General features: G+C 34.0%; 2 protein-coding genes across 2 annotated transcripts in view; one reads left to right on the top strand and one right to left on the bottom strand.

The window, feature by feature from the left end:
* LOC123534231 (macrophage migration inhibitory factor homolog) overlaps positions 1 to 4,987 on the bottom strand; it is a 39,551-nt gene extending 34,564 nt beyond the window's left edge. The window contains exon 1 of the mRNA XM_045316378.2: positions 4,798 to 4,987. Within this exon, the coding sequence (XP_045172313.2) occupies positions 4,798 to 4,905 (108 nt within the window). The 5' untranslated portion in view covers positions 4,906 to 4,987. The remainder of the gene's footprint in view (positions 1 to 4,797) is intronic.
* A 31-nt stretch (positions 4,988 to 5,018) lies between these two features.
* Positions 5,019 to 18,473, top strand: LOC123534230 (transmembrane protein 134-like). Its single transcript, XM_045316377.2, has 6 exons — positions 5,019 to 5,180; positions 11,529 to 11,575; positions 12,507 to 12,599; positions 14,232 to 14,353; positions 14,926 to 14,979; positions 16,375 to 18,473. Exons 1-6 carry the CDS (start codon positions 5,019 to 5,021, stop codon positions 16,452 to 16,454), a joined length of 558 nt encoding a protein of 185 aa, XP_045172312.2. The 3' UTR covers positions 16,455 to 18,473.
* The last annotated feature ends 1,433 nt before the right edge of the window (positions 18,474 to 19,906 follow it).

Here is a 19,906-nt window from a genome sequence, read left to right as displayed (position 1 = left end):
TAATTTGAACAAACATGGTAAAGAACCACTAAATGATGCTACATACAAAATATCAAAGCCATAATCTTTGTGGTTTGGACAGGAAGATTTTCAAAGTTTTTCCCTTTATAAGTCTATGTAAACCATGTGACCCCCAGGGCGGAGCCATATTTGACCCTATGGGAATAATTTGAACAATCTTAGTAGAGGACCACTAGATGATGTCATATACAAAATATCAAAGCCCTAGGCACTGTGGTTTTGGACAAGAGGTTTTTCAAAGTTTTTTCCTATATAAGTCTATATAAACCATGTGACCCCGGGGTGGGGCCATATTTGACCCCAGGGAAATAATCTGAACAATCTTGGTAGAGGACCACTAGATTTTGCTACATACCAAATATCAAAGCCCTAGGCTCTATGGTTTTGGACAAGAAGATCAGAAACCGTTTTAACTGTTCCTGGCCAATGTGACCTTGACCTTTGACCTAATGACCTCAAAATCAATAGGGGTCATCTGCTGGTCATGGCCAACCTAACTATTAATTTTCCTGACACTAGGCCCAAGAGTTCTAGAGTTATTGCCTGGAAACCATTTTACTGTTCCTGGTCACTGTGACCTTGACCTTTGACATACTGACCTCAAAATCAATAGGGGTCATCTGCTGGTCATGACCAACCTCTCTATCAACTTTCGTGACCCTAGGCCTAAGCGTTCTTGAGTTATCATCCGGAAACTGTTTTACTGTTCAGGGTCACTGTGACCTTGACCTTTAACATACTGATCTCAAAATCAATAGGGGTCATCTGCTGGTCATTACCAACCTCCCTACCAACTTTCATGATCCTAGGCCCAAGTGTTCTTGAGTTATCATCCGGAAACCGTTTTACTATTCAGGGTCACTGTGACCTTGACCTTTGACATACAGACTTCAAAATCAATAGGGGTCATCTGCTGGTGATGACCAATCTCCCTATCAACTTTCATGATCCTAGGCCCAAGCGTTCTTGAGTTATCATCCGGAAACGGATTGGTCTACATTCCGACCGACCGACCGACCGACCGACATCTGCAAAACAATATACCCCTCCTTCTTCGAAGGGGGGCATAAATATCTAGGGGTAGAATGGAACACACACATTAATAAACTCAGCACAACAGGCAAGAAAACATTGGGGTTCATCTGCAGAAACATTATTAACTAGAACTGTCACAGGAGTGACTCATACCCCCACCATATGGTATTGTCACAGAAGAATGGCAACCATAAGGAATCTTAAAAATACTTTGGAGTACTTCATCCTGGGCTTCCACATATAAGTAATACTAGTATAATACTAGTATAGTAATACTAGTAAATATATTAAATCTCTAATATTAGAGATACACTAAAAGTGAATACAAAAAAGTGTCTTACCGACCCATGTTACCACGGAAAATGTTTTTACTTTTTACATAGGACTTATAATAAAAAAGTTAGAAAAATACCTAAAATATTGAAAATATAAAAATAGGATTTCTAAAAATAGACTGATTCCTGGAATTTAAGGGGAAGAAACTCAGTACAAAGGTTAAAAAAAAGGTTACTTCCCTTTCGCTCTAAGCCAATCAGAATGAGATATAGTGAAAATACATCAAAATTAACCTTAAATTCTAGGTAAAAGGGGACACAATTCAAGAAAAATAGTGTCAGAGTTATGCACCTTGTGTCACATGATGTGGGTGATGAGGTGGAACATCTATTTTAAGTCTGAATCAAATCCATTCAGTAGTAATTGAGATATAGTGAAAATACATCAAAATTAACCTTAAATTCTAAGTAAAAAGGGGCATAATTCATGAAAAATTGGTGTCAGAGTTATGCACCTTGTGTCACATGATGTGGGTGATGAGGTGGAACATCTATTTTAAGTTTGAATCAAATCCATTTTGTAATAATTGAGATATAGTGAAAATACATCAAAATCAACCTTAAATTTAAAGTAAAAGGGGACATAATTCATAAAAAATTTATGTCAGAGTTGAGCACCTTATGTCACATCATCTGGGTGATGTGGTGGAACAACTATTTTAAGTTTGAATCAAATCCATTTAGTAATAACTGAGATATAGTGAAAATACAACAAAATTAACCTTAAATTCTAAGTAAAAGGGGACATAATTCATAAAAAATTTATGTCAGAGTTAAGCACCTTATGTCACATCATCTGGGTGATGAGGTGGAACAACTATTTTAAGTTTGAATCAAATCCATTTATTAATAACTGAGATATAGTGAAAATACAACAAAATTAACCTTAAATTCTAAGTAAAAGGGGACATAATTCATGAAAACTTGGTGTCAGAGTTATGCACCTTGTGTCACATGATGTGGGCACATGATATGGGTGATGAGGTGGAACATCTATTTTAAGTTTGAATCAAATCCATTCAGTAGTAACTGAGATAAAGTGAAAATACATCAAAATCAACCTTAAATTCTAAGTAAAAAGGGGCATAATTCATAAAAAAAAATGGTGTCAGAGTTATGCACCTTATGTCACATGATGTGGGTGATGAGGTGGAACATCTATTTTAAGTTTGAATCAAATCCATTTAGTAATAACTGAGATATAGTGAAAATACAACAAAATTAACCTTAAATTCTAAGTAAAAGGGGACATAATTCATGAAAACTTGGTGTCAAGAGTTATGTACCTTGTGTCACATGATGTGGGTGATAAGGTGGAACATGTATTTTAAGTCTGAATCAAATCCATTTGGTAATAACTGAGATAATAGATTTCGGGACGCGGCGGGACGGGACGGGACGCGACAAAACTGACTCCTATATACCCCCCTCAAACATGTTTGGTGGGGGTAGAATAAAAATCAACATGTCAGATCTCTTGCTTATAAATCCCTTCCATCCTCCCCAAACTTAAGTATGCATCAAACATCTGGTCACCTCACACTAAAAAGAGCATAAATAAGCTGGAAATGGTGCAGCGCTGTGCAATACAATGGGCAGAAAATGACTACTCCACTTATTCCAGTGTTTCCCAAATGCAATTAAATTTAGGTTGGAGTCCCTTGAACACCATAGAAATGATGCTAGGCTTATTGCGTTTTATAGAATTAACAGTAACTTGGTTGCCACACAACCTCCCCCTTATCTCCATCCTCCTGTTAGGATTACCAGCCATATGCGCACTTACTGTCTCCAACAGGTTCATGTTGGCACAGATTATTTCAAATTCTCTTTTTCTCCAAATTCCACTGTTCTCCACCGTCTACCTCACCACATTGCTGTCATGCCTAGCTTGAACTCTTTCAAGGAGGATGTCTCAATATTTTAAAAGTATAAGGTCAGCAAGGGGTGTTTTTAAAACTTTTAACTTTCTGTTACTTCTACCTTACTTTACACCTAACATGTTATCCGCTTTTATTTCACATTCTCACTATCTACTAGGAACTAAGAATCCCCGTAGTGATTTAATAAAAAGGGTTTTGACAGTTAACATTAGATATTGGTACTGATGATAAACTCGAACAGAAAATGAGGTTTTTTACCTGTAACTTTTTTATTTCTGCAAATTGTTATCAATGGTTGGTATCAAAATAAAGCTTAGCTCTTACTGAATAACTGACATAATTTAAATTTATATTTAGTAAGCAAACTCACAAGAAGTGAGGCCCTGAAAGGGGTATGTAAAATGGGGACTGTACGAACGTTGACTGATGATAAATTCGACCACTTTGTCATTAAAAAAAAAATCTCTATTGTATTATATTGAAACTTTCCCCAAAATGTTGCAACAGTTATTCCCGATCAAGTAATGAAAAGTGACCCAATGTCAGGCCTTCGTGTGTTGAAAGTGAGCATGCGCAAAAAACATCCTCTTCCCCAGTATTTTTGGATAAATATTTTTTAAACAGACAAATGTATGTCATTTATTTATACAGATTATTTACCAATTTTGTTTTTGTTTACACCAGTTGGTGTTGAAAGTGGTTGCTATTAGATGGCATGTTCAGTTATACAAAAAACCGATTGCAATTGAATTATTTGAAGGTGGTCGACTTTATCATCTGTTCGAGTTTATCATCAGTACCAGTAGATCGATTTTATACTGAGTCAAGGGCCATAACTCTGTTCTGGCTGAGTGAAATCCAAAGTAAAACCCCGGGTGAAAAACTTTACATATACAACAACGTTTCATAAATCTAGGTTTTCTAACTTTTGGAGTTATGCACAACTGAACTGAATCTGGACTGGGGTACAGGATGAACTGAGTGAGAATTGGCAGACGGGGGGGGGGGGGGGCGGGTAACGAGTAGCACTCAGCATTCAATATCTTTGAAGTATTAATTTGATCCTACAATTCTTTTGTCCCCTCTTCTTTGATGGTCTATTATTTTATTTTTTTATATATAAATATCTTTTTTTCTTCTCTACTCTCCAAAATATGTTTGCTAAAAGTAGTCGTAAACTAAACATCGCAAGACAAACTTTCAAGGAGCTGTATTAATATAAGCCTCTACAGGCTTGTTGACATATCCTTAGACTAGAAAGCTATGTTCATGTTATTATTTATTGCTATATAAAACTGTTTGACTTTGTGTATAATTTATAATGAAAATAAATATTGTTTAAACTAAAAAGAATTGGCATTATGTCCCGATAATTTTTAGCATTTCATTGAGAAAACTGTGGAAAGTTAGATTTTCTTGGAAGTCTGTAGACGAAAAAATGTCAAATAGGGTCCTGACAATACAAATTCGGCCTTGCAATCAATACCAAAACAACGTCGCGTAAACTAGTGTAAAATACTCACTGATTCTGGTTTCCCAAGCAGTTTTGCAATAAATGCTGATGCTTCAGTGAGAAAGTTGTCCGGTACGTCTTCTTTCTTTATTGATACGAATACATTGAAAGTAGGCATCTTTGAGGAGTGTTGATTCAATGATAATAAATTTGTCAATTGGATAGAGTTCAAGGCCAATTCTGGATTTGCCTCCCTTGTATTTTGATATTTGACAGAAGCGACGTAAATTTATGGAAAATGAAAATTGTGAAATGGATCAGATAGCGACGAGCGATTCTGTTATAATAGAAGAAAATATTCTTTCTGATGATGATGAAAAGATCAGAGTGTATGGCTCAACGCGTCTGACATCACCATCAAAGCCAAAATCACGTGCAGATGACAGATCACAGGTTTGAAAATTTTCACGTGCAGTGTGTATTCGGAGTGCATATTTTTCGGATGCTAAACATATAGTCTAAATAATGAGACCTCGGGTAGACCGATTTTACATTATGATATTTCACGTTGTCTGCCTATAGGTCTCAACCAGAAACAATCAAAACTGTGGTGGAAAATTGGTCCAACAAATCTGACGCGATCCTAGGAAATATTGAGATAATTTTTTCATGGAAGTGTTGGTATCAAGTCAACTCGTCCCCTAGTCAACTCGTCCCCAAGTCAACTAGTCCCCGATTTGGTCATTTCGTCCCCCAAAATTGGTCATTTCGTCCCCCTCATGATAAAATTTGGTCAGCTCGTCCCCATTTTGGTCAATTCGTCCCCCTACAACTAATATCTGTCACATATATGTTTTACTAAAAATAACCAACATGCTTTATATTCATTTTTGTCATTAAAATTTTTAAAAAATACTTTAAATGTAGGGAGACAGTGGTTTCTAAAAAAAAGTAGAATGAGCATATCCCTGCATACGAAAGGTGTTAAAGGTTATTGATCACATTAAAAGGCGTTGATTGGGCTGATTGGAAGGTGTTAATGGTATTTTATTGCATGAAAAGTTGTTGATTGACCGAATGAAATGTGTCAAAATATTCCCCTAGTAGAATTAAATGTGTTAATAGTTGATTGGAGTGAGGAAATTATTTGTTATAAAAAAAGTTTAATAAAAAGTTTAATCTTATTCAAGAGTTTGAAAATAAGCAGCATCAAATACGGACATTTAAACAGCAATCATGTTGTCCAACATAGCAGACTTACAAAAACAAAGAAAAAACCCAGAAAAAAAACCCAGAAAATTCTCCTTGTTAAATCGATAATTTTTAAAGCAAAAGTTCTTAAAACAAACGATAACTTATGCATATTTCTAGCATAAAATATACTTATTTGAAAAAAAAAAACGACTTAATTTATCATACTTTGATTTTTTTTTCAAAAATACGTTTTAAAACGGGGGGACGAAAAAGGGGGGACGAAATGACCAATTTGAAATCGCCGAGGGGGACGAAATGACCAAATCGGGGACGAGTTGACTGGGGGACGAGTTGACTAGGGGACGAGTTGACTGTAAATCGAAGTGTCTAACCGTCTGGTTACCGGACGGCTAGCAAATCCTCAAGGGATTTTCTAGCCATCTGGTTATTGATTTCTTAATGAATAAGTAATGATTTTATTTAGTTTTAACTGTTATTTACTTAAGATATCAATACTTATCTGTAAACAAAATATTGTGTGAATACAATTACATACCAAAGTATATTTTTCTTCGTCTCGAATAGATTACTGATTTTTCAGTCGATATTTAAAAAGAATGCGTTTATATTCTATTTTAAGAAATGATAAAACGTTGATCACCAAACGTCCATGTCATTTTTGTAAAAAATTTCTAACGGCCATAAACTTTAATTGTTAAAACACAAATTTATAAATATCTTTTTTTATGAATGGAAAGCTTATAAAACAAGCAATTCATTAACTAATTTTTACTATTATTTCGAAATAAAATGGATTAATTATGAAAGCTTAATTATTGTTTTTCTAAAAGTTTTGAACATCACACTGCCGCCATGAAATTAAAATAGTTATTCATTAAAAATATTTGAATATTAAAATACGGAAATTGTAAGTATTTCAAAACTGTTTTAATTTTGAAAATCCAGTGAAAAAGTTGTTAAAAGTTAAAATTCTGATTCGAGACCTTGTTTTGTATCAGATTTTAATGAGTGACATAACGGCTATCTCGCCATTATTGATTTCCGCAAACTTTCGTTTTAACGGCTGAATAATGCAGTGATTTATTCAAGACGGTTAAAGGTAAATCTTTAGTATGTATTCACACAAGATTTTGTTTGCAGAGAAGTATCGATATCTTCAGTAAACAACAGGTATCATTACTTCTTCATTAGGAAATCTATTACCGGACGGCTAGAAAATCCTCTGAGGATTTGCTAGCCGTCCGGTAACTGGACGGCTAGAACGCAGGCTAGGTGTCCGGTTACTAGTGGAAGCAATTTTGGATGAAATTTTCATCGCTGCCGATGCTTTACATGCTATAGGTTTAAATGCTGATTATGTCACCAGTTGGCCATAAATTCAAATAAAATTTACATTTATCGAAAGGGGATTCAGTTCCTCATTGATTTATTAAAAATTATCAAATAATATCCAAAATTTACGAATTTTCTGGTGATTTAAAGCTATGTATGTACTGTACACGATTAACGTTTACTGTGTATACAAGCCAATATGTGCAAGCGATAAAACCAATAAATTTACAAAACTGTGTACTGTGATTTATCCTCCATTATTTTGGTCCTTCAATGTTTTGATGTTTAGATTGCCCTGTCACAAATATAAAACAATCTGAACGTCAAATTTTTTTGACTAGTGAAAATGTGAGCGATCGAAATTCTGATTTATCAAAAGTCATGAAATTAAAAAAATTTGTTAGCCCTAGCTGCTTACCTGTTGTTTTAAATCATAAATAGTAAATGAAAACGTAGGAGCAGGACATATTTATCAAGAATTTCTGTTTAAATAAAAAAAATTAAACCTCTTACGGTTCGAGTCGTCTACAAGTAATGGCGGTAGTCCAAATAATAGGACACTTACAGCGTGATAACTTTTGACTGTCGCTGTCTCTGTCACGTCCAAACTTAATCTGCATATTTCTGTTAGGAAATCCCCAAGAAATCTGTTGGGAACATTTTATGGTACAAGTACAAAGTATTTGTAATGATTACGTCTCTGAAAAATGAATTTATGTTGACATTAAAGCATAAACTTGCCTTGCTGACATTTTATGAATGTATATTTTGTGTTTTGTTTCTGCAATTTAGTGTCATCGGCAGTCTGCTGTTTATTGAAACCTGTGTCAGGGTAGATATCTCCTCGCACCTCAATATCACATATTTTCAAAGATTTAAGTCTCTTATTTAAAATTATGAATTAAATTCAACCCATTTGAAGTTTCTACATGAATATTAATGTTTAACTCATTAAAGCAAGTAAGTCTGACCAGTATATTTTGACTTTCTTGGATTTATTAATGTCTTCGTTTTCCTCACAGTAAAATGCAGATATGGGTAAGGCTTAGAGGGATGACAACTAAAAAATATAAGATCATAACATAAGTCATCCCCATAAGCCAAATGAGTAAGGCTAGTAATGGCAGCTGAAGGTGTGACCAATGAAAACGCTTCGTGTAATAAAAATAAATCTGCACTGCGTGAAAAATTGATTCCAACCAACGTAATTCAATGATATATTTAAACATGAATGTGCATGTAATAAATGTATTTGCAAACGAAAAAGTGAAGAAATGTCATTTTTTTCTGATTTCTGATCCGGCAGAGGTTCATTTTAATGTAACTTACGTATAACGAATGTCGGCGGCCAACAGATTGCTATTTATTAAATACTTGTAAAAAATTAGACTCGGACCGTTAGCCACTGCCTTAAATAAAATGCACATGTCGTTTTCATACTACATTCCTGGTATCGGCCAGTCCAAAAAATATAATGATATTCAACTCTTGAGTACAATTATTTGGACTACCAAACATATATCCCTGTTTCTTGTATTCTCAAAGTTTCTCATATTCTCGTTTTTAGCTTGACTATACTAAGTATATGGAGAGCTATCCTACTCGCCCCGGCGTCGGCGTCTTTCTGCGTCCCCACCTTGGTTAAAGTTTTTATGCACTTTTTCTTTTTTCTCCTTATCTCTGTAATTACTTGATGGATTTTCTTTAAACTTTAAATAGTTATTCCTCATCATCACCCACATCATCTGGCATAAGGGCCATAACTCTCACTCCAATATTTCATGAATTATCCCCCCTTTTTACTTAGAATTTCAGATTAAAGTTTTGGTGGACATTCACTCCATCTCAGTTATTACTATGGATTTTATTTAAATTTAAAATAGTTGTTCCACATCATCACCCACATCATATGACACAAGGTCCATAACTCTGGCACCAATTTTTCATGAATTATGCCCCCTTTTTACTTGAAATTTCATGTTAAAGTTTTGGTGCACTTTCACTCTATCTCAGTTATATCTAAATGGATTTGATTCAGACTTAAAATAATTGTTCCACATCATCACCCACATCATATGACACAAGATTCATAACTCTGGCACCAATATTTCATGAATTATGCCCCCTTTTTACTTAGAATTTCAGGTTAAAGTTTTGGTGCACTATCTCTGTTATTACTAAATTGATTTGATTCAAACTTAAAACAATTGTTCGACATCATCACTCACATCATATGACACAAGGGTCATAACTCTGGCACCAGTATTTCATGAATTATGCCCCCTTTTTACATAAAATTTAAGGTTAAAGTTTTGATTCCCTTTCACACTTTATCTGTTATTACCAAACTGATTTGATTCAAACTTAAAACAATTGTAGCACGTCATCACCCACATCATATGACACAAGGGCCATAACTCTGGCACCAATATTTCATGAATTATGCCCCTTTTTACTTAGAATTTCAGGTTAATGTTGGTGCACCTTCACTTTATCTGTGTTATTAATAAATTTGATTCAGACTTAAAATAGTTCTTCCACATTGTCGTCCTCATCACATGACACAAGGTCCATAATTCTGGCACAAATATTTACTGACTTATGTCCCTTTTTTACTTAGAATCTCAGTTAAATTTTGATGGTTTTTCACTATTTCTTTGTTGTTACCAAATTGATTTTATTCAAACTTCAAAAAATGGTTGTTCCACATGGTCACCCACATCATATGTCACAACGTTCATGATGCTAGCACCAAAAATGCTATGAGTTATGCCCCCCTTTTTACTAGAATTTCAGGTTCAAGTTGTGATGCACTTCAGCTCATGTATTTGATTCAAACTTGAAATAGTTGCTCCACATTATTAGCCACATGATATGACACAATGTCATGGTGCATTACTTTTGCAGAAATTTTCCATGAATTATGTCCCTTTTATACTTATTTAACGTTTTGATACACTTCTCTATCTCTGTTATTACTGAATACATTTGACACAGACTTAAGCTATTGTCCAGTATCTTCATCCACATTGAAGTTGACAGCTCCAGCCAAGTTTCTCTATCCAGCATCGGAATAGTCGAGCGCGCTGTCTCCTGTGACAGCTCTTGTTTTCTGGTGGAGTAAGCAGAATTGCCATAAATTATTCATTATGCTATTAATTGTCATATTTCTTAATGCATTTACTACAGGATATATCTCTTTATTGCACCATGGTAATTTAAATGTTTTAAATTCTACAAGTTGTTTGTGCTGAAGAGTCAAATCTAAATCCATGGGAATACAAGAAACTCTTTGTCCATTTCTGAGGTTGGGGGGTGGTATCAAATACTGTATCAAAACAATTAATCAGGATAATTTCTGTAACTTCTCATGGCTTCATCTGAAAGACAAGTGAATTTTCTTCAAAATTACACCAAAATACTGTTTATGAAATGGTTAATCTGTTATTGGGAATAAAATAACCCCTTAGGCCCCTGAGAATATGAGAAAACAACATATTTGAAAAATCTGCGTCAGATACTTATAAAGAACCAGTTTAAATATGTAATTCATACTGATTTTTTTTTAAAGATTTTCAATACAGTGATTACTAAGTTAGGAAGGAAGTGTCTAGGGCTACTTATCCGTACCTCTAGAAACTGAATCTAGAGTTTCAGATCCGTACCTCTAGACAAGCCTGTACTCTAGAATCAGATTCTAGAGGTAAGGATCCGTACCCCTAGACACTTCCTTTTAGAAAAGTGTCATATTTTGGCGAAGGGGAATAAAACGACTTGATGTTAAGTCAATTTTTGGAGGAAACTGCATGATAGAAAGAAATTTTCTGAAGGAAAGGGGCCTGTAAACAGCCCGTACTATAGTAGAATAGAAGCCCTGCAAACATTGTCAATTCATTCAAGGATGTGAAGTTATCAATGCTTTTTATACACCCATCTGAAAGACTAGACATGTTATGGGAACGCCCTTGGCAGACGGATGGGTGGGCGGGCGGCGTCCACAAACTTTGTCCAGAGAGAGCATTTCTTCTTATGCATGGAGGGATTTTGATGTAACTTGGCACAAATGTTCACCACCATGAGACGGAGTGTCCTGCGCAAGAACCAGGTCCCTAGGTCTAAGGTCAAGGTCACACTTAGAGGTCAAAGGTCAAATTCAAGAATTGACTTCTATTCAAAAAAAAGGAAATGACTTTGGAATTGTTTCATATTTATTATTTTGCCTTGAAATAAATAAAGATTGTTTCTTCATTGTAGGATGCTGAATATGGAGATAACAGAAAGGAGGGGTCAAAGCCCACAAGGTTATCTTCTTTTTTATTTTTTTTATATTTTTGCTGTACTGTCTGAATTTTAATATATAATGAGCTCTTACTTGTTTGTTTTGGTCTGGCCTTTTCTAACATAAAACTTTAAGGCCAATCTTTGAATGTAATCTTGTCATGGGTCAATTTTTGTAGTTTACTAAGTATAGAGAACTTTCCTCCCCTGGATGCCTTTTCAAGGGTCAGTACTGATGTACCAATAAAAGCTGCAAAGAGAACGGAAATGTTTACAGAAGTCTGAAATACAGCTTATTTTTAAAAGATGTCTTTTTTTCTTGTAGTTGCTACATTTTTGAAAATTCTCTAATTGTAGAACTTTTGATGTCACCTGTGTCTGTATCACAAAAGAGTTGCATGTAAGCCTCTAAATGTACTAAACCAAATGCTTTCAAACTTTACATATGTATTTGGCATCATGAGGTGACCTCTCAGGACAAGCTACGTAACTGTAGCTTTTAGCATAATTATGCCTCTTTATAGCTTGGAAATTTTGGTTAGGTTTTGCATGTGAGCAAGTTTTTCCAAAATGCTTTTAAATTTCACACATGTCTTTGGCATTCCTAAGTTGACCTCACAGGACAAGCTACATAACTTTTATTAGGTGGTATAAGGTAGAAGGGCTTGAGATAGTGAAGCACACTGTCATTACCACGCTGTCATTACCACGCTCTTATAAATTCTCAGATGCAAGGACAAATACTGCTGTTTAGAACTCCACAACATTTTCCTGATATTCTAAACTGTTGTACTCTAATGTGCAGTAGTTTAAACCTAAAATGGCTTCCAGTTTTATTAAATGAGACAATTTGTACCAGTATTAGGAAGAATTTATCCTTGTTTAAGCATGCATTATCATTTAGCACTAATATATAAATATAAGCTCACATTTTCGTGTTGTTTTTCACATCAGTTTGTTGCTTCCGTCACCTAGTGTGAGCCGAAAAAGCAGTTCACATTCTGCAGATACGCACGTCTCCACACGATCATTTGCTGATTCATCCAGGTATAATCATTCACTCATTTTATTTCTTACTACATGTTAATGATAAGCCTCTGTAGAGCAAATACCTTCGGAAAGACTGAAATATGTTGCTTTGGAGAAATGATTCCATTTTAAAGGCGTACGCTAGAATTCCCTGTATATGAGATGGGCGAAAATTTTCCCAATAACAGAATTTCTTTAAACTTTGGATATTGAAGGACAATCATCTAAGAAACCAAAAAATGCAATAAAAATCATAGGTCACCGGATTCGAAAAAGAGTTATCTGCCCTTGAAAATGGCATTTTGGGGAAATGCCATTTTCAAGGGCAGATAACTCTTTTTCTAATCCGGTGACCTATGATTTTTATTGCATTTTTTGGTTTCTTAGATGATTGTCCTTCAATATCCAAAGTTTAAAGAAATTCTGTTATTGGGAAAATTTTCGCACCAAATTCTAGCATACGTCCTTAAGGAAACTAAGTCTATTGCCATTTTCATATGGCTTAATTACGTAATACTTCTTATTCAGAATTCATGACTCACTAGTATTTGGTTTATTGACTAAGTTGCTGATGCATAGTGGGCATGTCTGGAAAACAGGGATTTGGTGGCAACAACCCTCATATACTTGACATATATATATATTGTATGTCAATTACTTACAATTTAAATGGTATTTGACCTCGAGTTGCACCTGGTAACCCAGACGTATGCCAGGACTCGTAATGGTCATAATTTAAGACTAAATACTAATTAATATTCATGTCTGTTCAAAATCTGTAAGTGGCATTTTTCACAAGTATTAACAAAAATAAAGAATGACACCATTATGAATATTTCTGCATTTAAATAGAGACGGAAAGAAAATACCTGTCAATGCTGGGAAATATTTGCTCTCAAGAGGTGTCATTAAACAGTGGTTATACTGTAGCTTTAAGTTCATTGTGCTGTTTGTGTGTTTTGGCCAAGGTATTTGAGGCCTCCTGTGCTGACATAGTTTTGAAATGGTAATCAAACAAATCTGAAAACTGCATTTCAAAGTAAAATGCTATTAAGCATTTCAAATACATGGAAGTCTGCGGATGTCTAAAATTTTGGTTCAAAACAAGGAAAAGATGAGGACTTAAGTAAGGGGGCATTCCTCCAGTTGTATGTCAAATTATAAAAAGAATTAGAAATACATTAACCTTTAGCCTGCTGGCGGCAAGTGATTCTGCCTTTGTGACCAATGCAGACCAAGATCAGCCTGCACATCCATGCAGTCTGATCATGGTCTGCACTGTTCGCTATTCAGTAGATTTTCAGTGAAAACCCCTTCAAATAATAAATGGTATTGCCCAAATTGAATGATGGACCAGTCCATTTTAGAAATTTAGCAGGCTAAAAAAGAAGATGATTTTTATTCAGTTCATATTTGTTTGAGTTAAGTGTATAATACTTGACAGCATCAGCTATGTTTAAAAATAGGATTTGTTTGTAGAAAAAAAGTAAAATTCTTTGAAAATAATTTTTAAAAAAATTTGGTATGTAACTCTTGTCATAGAACAAAAAATTTACGTCCAACACTCCAATTTTATAGGATATTTATCTATTCAGTATTCATTATTAGATTTTATGGATGTAAAAGCATTTCAGGGTTGTTATTTTACAGTTGGATGCAGCATCCAAAGATTCGTGAGAACTGGAAAGTTGTGTTGGGGGCTTTCATGCTCACATTGATAGGCTCTGTCTTGTTTCTTGTTGGAGTTGGGATAGTTGTTTCACCCAGCAGAGGTAAGTTTTCACATTGATAATTAGTCAGAAATTTATATTTATGAAAACTCTTCCACTGCATTTTGTTTATCTGTCCACATATTCAGCATGCCAAAGTCAACATAAACCACTAGTCTAGCTGAAAACTCTATGGTGGGATACAACCTTGTCCAGCTGATATTATTACTCCCCATCTATATGTTAACCAGTCACAGTCTTGTGCCTGGAAATATGTAAAACACTACATTTGCCTTGCTCATTCTGCATGTTTGTGACAAATCAGGAACCAGTCAACTCCACCTTAGAATAGAGTTATAATATCACAGCTCTTCTGTGAGGAGAGTAAGATTAGTGGGTACTACAGTTAACTCTAGTTCAAAAGCTGAACTTGTTCAAAGTGTTTAGTGTGGTAAATTGTTTGGTGAAATTATTTCACTGTAAACACTCATTTTCCAAAGGCATCACTGATTTTTAAGTTTCTTTCAAAGCTCAGTACTGTTTGCAAATACCAGTATTCCAAACCAAAAAATGGACTGAATAGGGACACACAGTTTTCAGAATATTTACTGTTTACGCAATTTTGCATTTTCCAGGTATGCATTGTCTCGTTTTCTTCATTGGTGGATTGCTGTGTCTGATCCCGGGAGGTAAGAATTTTACACATTTTTTCATGCCAGAACATTATTTTCCTGGAAAATATAAACTGTAAAATCTTGCAAATTTGATTGGTTGAAAAATATCATGTGATCTAAATTTATACATTGATAAATTTTATGACAGATGCAGCTGATAACAATTTATAAAGGATTGAACAACCATTTCTGTTGAAATTTTTTCAAGCAGTAAGCTTTTGCCATTGGAGACGTAACTTACATCGTGTTTGAATAATTCAAAATCAAGTGCTGTGAAGTCATAAATGTTCATGGGAGACAACTTTTCTTGGATTTTGTGGTTACATTTATCCATGGAATTAAATCTCAACAAATAGAATTCTTATCTAAACCTTATCATGTTGAACACAATTGATTCTGCCTTTGAGACCAGTGTAGATCATGATCAGCCTGCACATCTGTGCATTCTGAATCAGAATTTCTTATCAAGATCTGCGCTGTTCACTATTCAGTCAGTATCATTTTGGCAAGCACGCCTTTTAACAGTTAATGGTACTGTCCAAATTGAAAGATGGACAAGTCCATTATAGAAGTTTGGCAGGGTAAGGGTTAATTTTATCCTCATATGTTAAAAGCCATTAATTCTGATCACTGTGAAGCAGCCATTTTGGATATAACTATGCAGTTTTATAGTATCTATGACATTTGTTTCCACGGAGACTTTATATGTTTGATGGATTTAATTTTCATGTCGGTGATATTAATTTTAATTTAAATATTAATTTAAGTTGATATTGCAAAACATATTACAGAGGAATGAATTTTTAAAATTATTTAAATTCATCAAATAGTTGTCTCAGAAAAACATGTTTGCACAACCCAATTGTCTCTAAGTTTTAAATAACTCTTGCATGTGGATTTCCCTAAGTGTTAGAAATATTTTGGAAAAGAAAAAGTGAAACAGTGTTAAAATGTTGGGAGCTATTCTCTATTATATATTGTATTTCTAATTCTAACACGATCCGATTCATTTTCCTATTAAACAAAGAAGGCAGAAAGCAGTGAATTATTTTACAATAAATCACTGTTCTGGCGTCACAATTATTACGTCATGGCATCAAACGGCATAGTGGCGCACTGGAAAAGAAACCGATTGAAAACGGCCAATGAATGTCGTCAAGGATGAACTTTAAATCCTTGGTATCTTGTTAGAATCAAAATAATATATCCCATTTAGTGATTTGCTCTTGAATAAATCATTGTTTGTCGTTCAGATGCGTATTATTATATCACTCGTGATATAATTCCTTCGCATCTCAACTCCAAACAATGATTTATTCAGCGACAAATCTCTGGATGAGATATATTATTTCTTAAATAATTTCAGATTCTATAAGTTGTTATATGTATATTATACTTGTTTTCTTTCAGCTTACCACCTGGTGTATATATACCTGGCTGTGAAAGGGATAGAGGGATACAGTTTGTACGACCTTCCAGTATTCAACTGACGGGTCATTTTTCATTCTCACGGATTTTGAAAGGGACATTCCAGTCATTACGTGCAATACATCAACACCTCATACAATGATTTTAGTATCGCCAGTACTGGTTCCCATTCCAGTTAGCAGTCAATAAAGGTAGCAGGACTGGCCAGGTACCAGAAGTGATGATAAAAAAAAGAAACACTTCTATTTATAGACCATATATCTTTAAAGGGGCATGCAACCAGATTTATGTCATTTTTTCAGTTTAGAAATTGCCTTCATTTGTTGTAAGTTATCAAAAAAAAAAAACACTAAAGATTAAAGCTGCTAGCTTGCAGTTTGGGTAAAATTTTTCTGCATGTTCATTTCAATCAGGTTTGGTATAGACTGTATATATGACACTGAAAAATGATAAAGTGAATGAAAGTAGGTTTTAGATATTTGTAAAAAAAGAAAAATGTTGCTTCTCCACTGTTTCAAAAGCCTTACAAACAGTTAACTGCTTTCTATACAATATTTTTAGTAATTTGTGAAGATATCAGGCAAAAGTCGTATGTTAGTAAGTTTGTCCCACTTTCACATTACCAGATTTAATCTTTTTTTGATAGAGAGAAAAATATTGGCTAAAAAGAGTGAATGAGTCATTTAAAGTGATGCAGCGAGTTCTAGAAGTATTTATTTATAAAATCATCAGTGTAGCATGTACATTACTACCTAAAGTGTTAGTCACACAGTAGATATATGGTATACATGTAAAGTAGAAGAAATTTAGCTACTACAGTTCATGTCTTACTCATAAATTATCAACCGTTAAGAGTATTGATCTTTTTATACACAAAAATGTATTTCATAATAAATATTGTTATTCATTTAAAAGTATGAAATTTTAATGTATTTCTGGAGGTGTACCCCTTTGAAATTGCACAATGTTTATATGCACTAGGTCAGATTTAAAATCAGATGTATAAACTAAATACCAGAAACCACATTTTTGTTAATTGTATAACTTTTGAAGCCAAAATTTTAAATATAATGTGGAGTATTGTTCTTTCCTGTTTAATTTTATGTCACAAAATATGTAACTTGAATTAAAAAAAACATGTATAAATCCTTTTTCCTCACTCGGGGCATTGAATTCTTCATGTGAGGAAGCCATCCAGCTGGCTTACAGAAGGTCGGTGGTTCTACCCAGGTGCCGTTCATGATGAAATAATGCACGGAGGTGCACCTGGGGTCTTCCTCCACCATTAAAGCTGGAAAGTCACCATATGACCTATCATGTGTCGGTGCGACGTTAAATACAAAAAAATAAAATAAATAAATCCTATTCGAATATGTTTTACACACAAAAAATTGTCACAATTTTCACAACTCTGACATTGGACTTCCTTTAATTAAAGCCCTAAAAATACATTTACGAAACTGAGTAATCATAGTTAATTATTTCCACATTTTCTCCAGAACTACACACAGAAAAAGTTGTTTGATATTTCTAGCATAAATGTCAGATAACACAGTTTAGAATTTTTGCACATGTAAACAAATTTTAAGGACAGATCTGGGAGCGTGCCAAATACAGAGCCTCTTGTTGTTGAGCAGACACTGTATCAGTTGAAAATTAGTGATGTTTAAATGTGAAAATTTTTTGAGGAAGCATTGTTATCATTAGAGAAAGAATCATAGTTGATTATAAATTGTTTTATGAAGTCTTTCGACTGATTTAGATGCATGTTATTTAATTTTATTTGAACGGTTAGTGCTTTTTGTTATTTCATTACCGGTAATCTGTTTAGAAGATAAAATTTTGTTATTGTAGGGTATCATTGTATAAGTGCTTGATTCTTTATTTATATATTATTACTGTAATCTCTTGTTAGGAGGACGTGTTAGAGAGTTTGAGATTTTGTACTTTTTGTATTTTGTACTAGGAGTACATCCCATATACATAACATGTATGTAAATCCCTATACCTAACAATAAGGGACTGAAAAAAATTGTCTTTATTTGAATGGTTTGTTACAAGTGATTTTTTTTTTTTTTTTTGTTTAAAACATGTAAATTTGCTTTTACTGGTACATATGAACATGTAAGGCTGCAAGTTGTGAATAAGCTTGCGATGGTCTGAATTTTGACATATATAGGGATTTACTGCACATAAATGTACACATACAACATACACGTACGCATATGAAATCACAACCTCTCTATTGTCACCAAATGGATATATATATAAATATATGTTTAGATATACGGTAACAACTTGTTTTGAGTAGAAAGAGTAAAATTACATTCCAATATTATTCAAGTTGAAAATCTCAAACTTTCATATGAATTCTAGTTTTAGAAATATATGTAGTGGATTTTCAACATTTTATGTAGTAAGCTTTCTACATATTACATTGTATCTCTTTGCTTTGTGTGATATTTTGTAATTGGAAACTCACTGTGTTTGAATCTCTTTTGTAAATAACCATAAGAGGTACTCATTTTCAACATTTTGGGTCAGAATTTCCGATACTTTTCTGATAATTAATGACTTGGAAATCTCTTACTTTAGAATCTCTTCTTCGACATTGAGTCGAAACTTATAACCATGTCATTTACATTAACCACAATTATGCTCAACATTAACTTTCTTGTGAATCTTTGTGAAATATATTCTACATTATCAGGGGTCTAGCTAGGTCCAAATTTTTGGGAGAAGTCACTTCTCCCTCAAGCTGATTTAGGGAGAAGTGGGGAGACTTTAGGGAGAAGTGGGAAGACTTTTTCTACCGCAATATGATGTTGAGTGATTCGAAAGGTGGCTGTAAATTTTCTTGTTTCTTGATAAAAAACATTGATGTGATCATTCATTTTCTTAGTTAGATCATTTCCCATACAGTGGTAATCCTTTCGTTACAAAATTCTGAAAAAAAAGTAGTTTTCAAAATTCAAGCCGATGCTGTAAATGTAACCTGCCGAATTTTGGTTATATCTTATATGAAGTGTTTATTATTAACACCGAGCAAAGAAGTAGAAGTGTATTTATTTTTATAGCTCTTTGCACCGAGTCATTCACCGAGGAATGTCAGTATCTCACTCGAATTATAAAACTGAAAGTAAAATGTGTAAACTAGAAATACATATTCAAATAAATTCATCGATGGAAGTCAATTTAACGTAGTTAATACATTACATGTCGTTCTTTTATCATAGATAACAAATATTTGTGTACCATATTCCAATTAATCGCATGGTTAATCAGCAGTTTCTTTAATAAAACATTGTGTTGTTTGTTTTTTTTGCACTCGAACATGTTGACAATTAACGCAAAGTGTCAAAGACATAAACGCGGCACTGATTGGCTTAACACAATAGACTCTGGTGTACCGGATAATTTGATTCGCTTTCACACTTCTCGGGAAAATCTCGCAAGTACCTGAGGTAGGCGGAGCTTAAATTATGCTACCGGCGTGTGTTTGTGTATTCGACAC

This window comes from Mercenaria mercenaria, chromosome 12, assembly GCF_021730395.1.
Source record: "Mercenaria mercenaria strain notata chromosome 12, MADL_Memer_1, whole genome shotgun sequence".
Lineage (NCBI taxonomy): Eukaryota > Metazoa > Mollusca > Bivalvia > Venerida > Veneridae > Mercenaria > Mercenaria mercenaria.
This window is presented reverse-complemented; position numbering and strand designations above follow the sequence as displayed.

Excerpts from the sequence above, each read along its gene's own strand:
- LOC123534230 (XM_045316377.2), top strand. The coding sequence starts at position 5,019 with ATGGAAAATGAAAATTGTGAAATGGATCAGATAGCGACGAGCGATTCT. Across the intron at positions 12,600-14,231 it reads TCATTTGCTGATTCATCCAG|TTGGATGCAGCATCCAAAGA; the intron begins GTATAATCATTC and ends GTTATTTTACAG. Across the intron at positions 14,354-14,925 it reads AGTTGTTTCACCCAGCAGAG|GTATGCATTGTCTCGTTTTC; the intron begins GTAAGTTTTCAC and ends TGCATTTTCCAG.